At 61.9% G+C, this 4,504-nt stretch overlaps 1 protein-coding gene across 3 annotated transcripts; it reads left to right on the forward strand.

Moving 5' to 3' along the window:
* The first annotated feature begins 910 nt into the window (after positions 1-910).
* On the forward strand, positions 911-4,504 carry LOC121167557 (vesicle-associated membrane protein 2). Of its 3 annotated transcripts, XM_040997032.1 has the most exons (5): positions 911-994; positions 1,382-1,502; positions 1,968-2,126; positions 2,225-2,276; positions 2,825-4,504. In XM_040997032.1, coding segments are annotated over exons 1-5 (351 nt in total). In that variant the 5' UTR covers positions 911-992; the 3' UTR covers positions 2,842-4,504. The 3 variants fall into 3 exon arrangements, with proteins under 3 accessions (XP_040852966.1, XP_040852964.1, XP_040852965.1); XM_040997030.1 differs by lacking the exon at positions 2,825-4,504 and having other exon boundaries at positions 2,225-2,811; XM_040997031.1 differs by lacking the exon at positions 911-994 and having other exon boundaries at positions 1,410-1,502; positions 1,813-2,126.

Here is a 4,504-nt window from a genome sequence, read left to right on the forward strand (position 1 = left end):
CCAGAATTCTCTCCAGGTCTGGGAGCAGCTGACCCCAGCCTGGGGGCAGAGCTGGGGTTCTGGCCAGCTGCAGCCTGCAAGGGAAGCGAAGCTGTCCCGGGTGGGGTCAGGGAGCAGCCTGTGCCCTTCCCCCTGGGGTTTTTACAGCCTGTGGTTCTTCCAGAAAAGAAAAGGGGGAACCTTGGTGGGAGGTGGTGTGGGGGAAAAGTCTTCCTCATCTGCTTTCCCTCCTGTCCTCTTTCCCGAGACAAGTCACAGGTAGCATCCACTTCCATCACCCTGCTCCGCCCTAGCAGGAGGGTCCGCATCCTGCACCTGCCCCCAACCCCACACACCATCCCGACACGCAGCCCGTTGTTAGGGCGGCCAAAGAGGCGGCTTGGAGACCCGGCTAGGGCGACATCTCGGGGCCTCTGGGGTGCGGAATGGTTGATCAGAGTTATGGGAGCTAGAGCATGTGGCTAGGGGTGGAAGTGTGGGGCCGGTAGCAGAGGGTTCGAGGCTAGCTGCAGAATAGCCAGGGCCAGGCGGCGGGAGGCTCGGGGGACCCCGGCGGTGAACGCGGTGGGCCTCGGGGGGCCCCGGGGATGGACGCGGCGAGCCTCGGGGGGCCCCGGGGGTGGGCGCGGCGGGCATCGGGGGGGGCCCCGGGGGTGGGCGCGGCGGGCATCGGGGGGGCCCCGGGGGTGGGCGCGGCGGGCATCGGGGGGGGTCCCGGGGGTGGGCGCGGTGGGTTTCGGGGGGCCCCGGGGGTGGACGCGGTGGGCGTGTGGGCCGCGGGACTCCGCCCTGGCGGGCCATCGCCCCGCCCCCGCCGCCGCGCTCGCAACGTGTCGCCTGCCGGGCCCCGCCTCCGCCCGCAGTGCCCGGATGCGGGTGACGTGCGGCCGCCATCTTCCCGTCCCGGGCAGCCAGCGCCAGTCGGAGCCAGCCCGAGCCGCCGCTGCCGCCATCACTGCCGCTGCCAAGTCCTCCGCCCGCTTGCCTCCGCCATGTGAGTCGGCCGCCCCACCGCCAGCACCGCGCGCTGCCCGGCCTCGGCCCGGGGTCCCAGGGACGGGCATTCTGCCGGGCGCCCTCCCGTGACTGCGCGGCCGGCCGGGGAGCCCCGCGGCTCGGGGCGATGGCCGCGCGGGAGGATGCGGACCCGGCGTCTGCCTTGCCCCGCCCCGCCCCTGTCACTGGTGTTGTTTTGACAGGCGGGGAAACTGAGGCTGGGAGGGGGGGAGGAGGGGGCCTCGCTCAAGGTCACGCGGCGGCGAGGGGCTGGGCAGGGAGCGGGGCTCCCGTCGGGTGGGCAGGAGGACGGGAGGGCCGGCCGAGGGACAGGTGGATGGGCGGAGCCCTGGCCGCGGGGCCTTAATCCTTCCCCGCTTCTCAGGTCCGCGACCGCTGCCACCGTCCCCCCTGCCGCCCCGGCCGGGGAGGGCGGCCCCCCGGCGCCCCCTCCCAATCTCACCAGCAACAGGAGACTGCAGCAGACCCAGGCCCAGGTGGATGAGGTGAGTGCGGGCCCCGACAAGGGCCCTGGGCAGGTTGGCATAAACAGGGGTGGTGCCCATCTGGGTTGGAGTTGGGGGTGGCGACGGTTGACAGCGGTGGCTTTAGGGACAAAGACAGACGGTGCCTCTGCCCCAGCTGTCTACGTCAGTGCACACTTGAAAGGGCTAGCTTGGGGTGTGCCAGCCCTGGGAAGGTGTGCCCCTGTGACTGCCAGGCTGTCTGAGGCTCTCAGATAGAGGGGGTTACTATGACTTGGGAGATGTCTGGTTGCCAGCACGCCCCTGATGGGTGCTCCTTGCATGTCCCCAGGTATTGCTCTAGGCATGTTCTCTGTCTGTCCTTGGCATGTTAACTTGACAGCGTCGGGGTTGCATGCTGGGCGTGCACCCTGGGCCTGCGTTCGAGGAGTGCCCTCTTTGAGGTGGACCTCGGCACACTCCCTGCTTCCTGGGCCCCTCCCCCAGGTGGTGGACATCATGAGGGTGAACGTGGACAAGGTTCTGGAGCGGGACCAGAAGCTGTCGGAGCTGGACGACCGTGCTGATGCGCTCCAGGCGGGGGCCTCCCAGTTTGAAACTAGTGCAGCCAAGCTCAAGCGCAAATACTGGTGGAAAAACCTCAAAGTAAGGGCCGGGGTGGGGCGAGGGGCGCAGGTAGGAGACCTGGTGGGTGGTTGGAAGGGTGGCCATTGATCTCACTGATCCTCCCCCCACCCCTCCAGATGATGATCATCTTGGGAGTGATTTGCGCCATCATCCTCATCATCATTATTGGTGAGTGGGGCAGGGGTGGCCTGGGTCCTTCTCTGGACAGGCTTTCCCTGTGGAGTGTGGGTTTGAAGGTCATTAGCCTAGTTTGCACTCATCAGCAAAAGACATAGAGCTGCTTAGGGAACGGTGATTCAGTGAGGGCCAGAGACCTCAGGTAGGCTGCCCTGTGCCTGGCTTTGCGTAACTTCAGATTTGGGCAATAGGAAAGCTGATGGGTTCCTCCTCCCCCCAACCCGACTGCTCGCCTCATCTCCTCTGAGGACCCATTGGGCCTCAGTGCCCAGCTTGGGGACCCTGGCATTGGGGCACGAGAAGGCAGATGGCCCAGGGACTGGAGACATAGATAGGAAGCCAAATGTTCTGCTGCTTGACAGCTGCTGGTTCCAGAGACCCTGAGAGGTAGGGGTGTGTGGAGGTGAGAGCCCAACCCCGCGAGAGGGGAAGGGACATGAGCCAGCCAGCTGGGGTGTGGGGAGGCCTGGAGCAGGGCCAGGCCTGACATACCACTCTTTCTCTCTTCCCCCTCTTCTTCCCCTTCCCTCTCTCCACAGTTTACTTCAGCACTTAAGTCCCTGAGGAGGCTGCCCTGCCTAGAGAAGGGCCTCTTCCCCCCAACCCCCAGCCATCCCTCCACCTCTCAGCCATATCTCTCAGCCCCTCCCCAGATCCGTGTGTGTGTGCGTGTGTGTCCGTGTGTGTGCCCCCTGTAAATAGCCAGCTGTTATTTATACATATATAATATTATATATATTTGGTCTGTTTGTAGTTTTATTACTAGAAGATTCTTTCCGGTTGTCCTTAACACTACTTCCTGAGCTGTACCCATCCTCTCCTCTCTTTCCCTCCTCCTGAGCCACCCCAAGCCCTTTCATTTGCATCTGCTATGCAATAGGCCCTCTCCTTGCCCTGAATCTAGCTGACCCTTCCTTCTCCCCTCCCCTCCTCTTGCCCCCATGCTCTCCTCCCACCAAATGGGGAAAGCAGCTGTCCAGGCCTCCCTCCATGCATCTTGTGTGCATCCATCGGGAGGCTCTGAGACTGACCTCACTGGGTCCTAAGAATCCCAAGATGTTCTGGGAGCTTCCAGCATATTATAATTAGCGTATCATTTGCACACCAACATCCCTTTGGGTTTCCTTGCTTTTTGTTCCATGGGTCTTCTTGGAAACTTTTTTTTTTTACTGAGAAGTTAGTCTCCAGTGGTCCTTGTATCACACTTTGATTTGCACGACATTACTTACAGGTGTGTGTGGCGGGGAGTCTGGGCTTTAGGGGAGCCAGGCTGCTCTGGTCCCCAGAATTGCCCACTCCCAGCCCCTCTAGTCCAGTTTGCCTCCCTTATCCCCATTTTCCAGACCTCTTGTGCCCTCCCCTCCCTCCCCCCAGCTGGCGTGGAAGTGTCTTGGAATTCAGTGTGTTATGATGGACCAATAATTCTGCCACTCGGGGTCTCCCTACATTCCTGTCCCCGGTTTTCATGTGGGGCACTCAGCCAACATTCCTGTGGGGTCTCCCTGCCTCCCATCTGCCTGATCCACCTCCTCCTCACCCCAGGAGAGTTGGGGGTTGGCCACAATCTGGTCTCTCTTGGGAGGAGTGGCTGCCAGTATGAGTGTGAGTTTTGGGGGGGGTCATCACTGCCTTGGGGAAGAGTGGGGCAGGGCAGAGAATCCCCCCAGTTCCTGCCTGAGATCTCCAGCCTCACCCCTGCTTGGGGTTGGACTGAAAACCCTCCTTCCTAATTTGGGGGTGTTGTCCCCATCACTGCCCAGCTCCTCTGACTACCCCCTCAATTCAGGGTGGGGTACTAGTCACTGCCAATGTGTGTATGGGACTTGGTGGGTGATGGGGGTCCTTGCTTCTCTTCAGGGCTATTGAGCCCTGAGAACGAGCAGGCCCCTCAGTGGGTGAAGTGATAGAGGGTCTAATGTCTTTAAATGGCACAATTTTAGGGGGCTGAGGATGTAGTCCCTTAGCTTGCCACTGGAGAGGGGCCCCAATTCTTCTTTCGCCCCCACTCCAGATTTTCTGTGTGGAGGGAGTGGGAGCAGGGAGATCTAAACTGTGGTGTGGAAGGGTAGGAGAGATGCTGGGGGTGGGGGTGCTGTGTTCTAGACTCCCCCATATTGTCCCAGTGTCCCCTGCCTCCCCTCTCCCCCCACCTCATGCCCCCAATTCTGTGGCGCATCCAGATTGTGAAAATGTACAATAAATGTGTAACAAGTAATTGA

The sequence above is a fragment of the Ochotona curzoniae genome, unplaced genomic scaffold (genome assembly GCF_017591425.1).
Source record: "Ochotona curzoniae isolate NIBS_2020 unplaced genomic scaffold, NIBS_Ocur_1.0 patch388, whole genome shotgun sequence".
NCBI lineage: Eukaryota > Metazoa > Chordata > Mammalia > Lagomorpha > Ochotonidae > Ochotona > Ochotona curzoniae.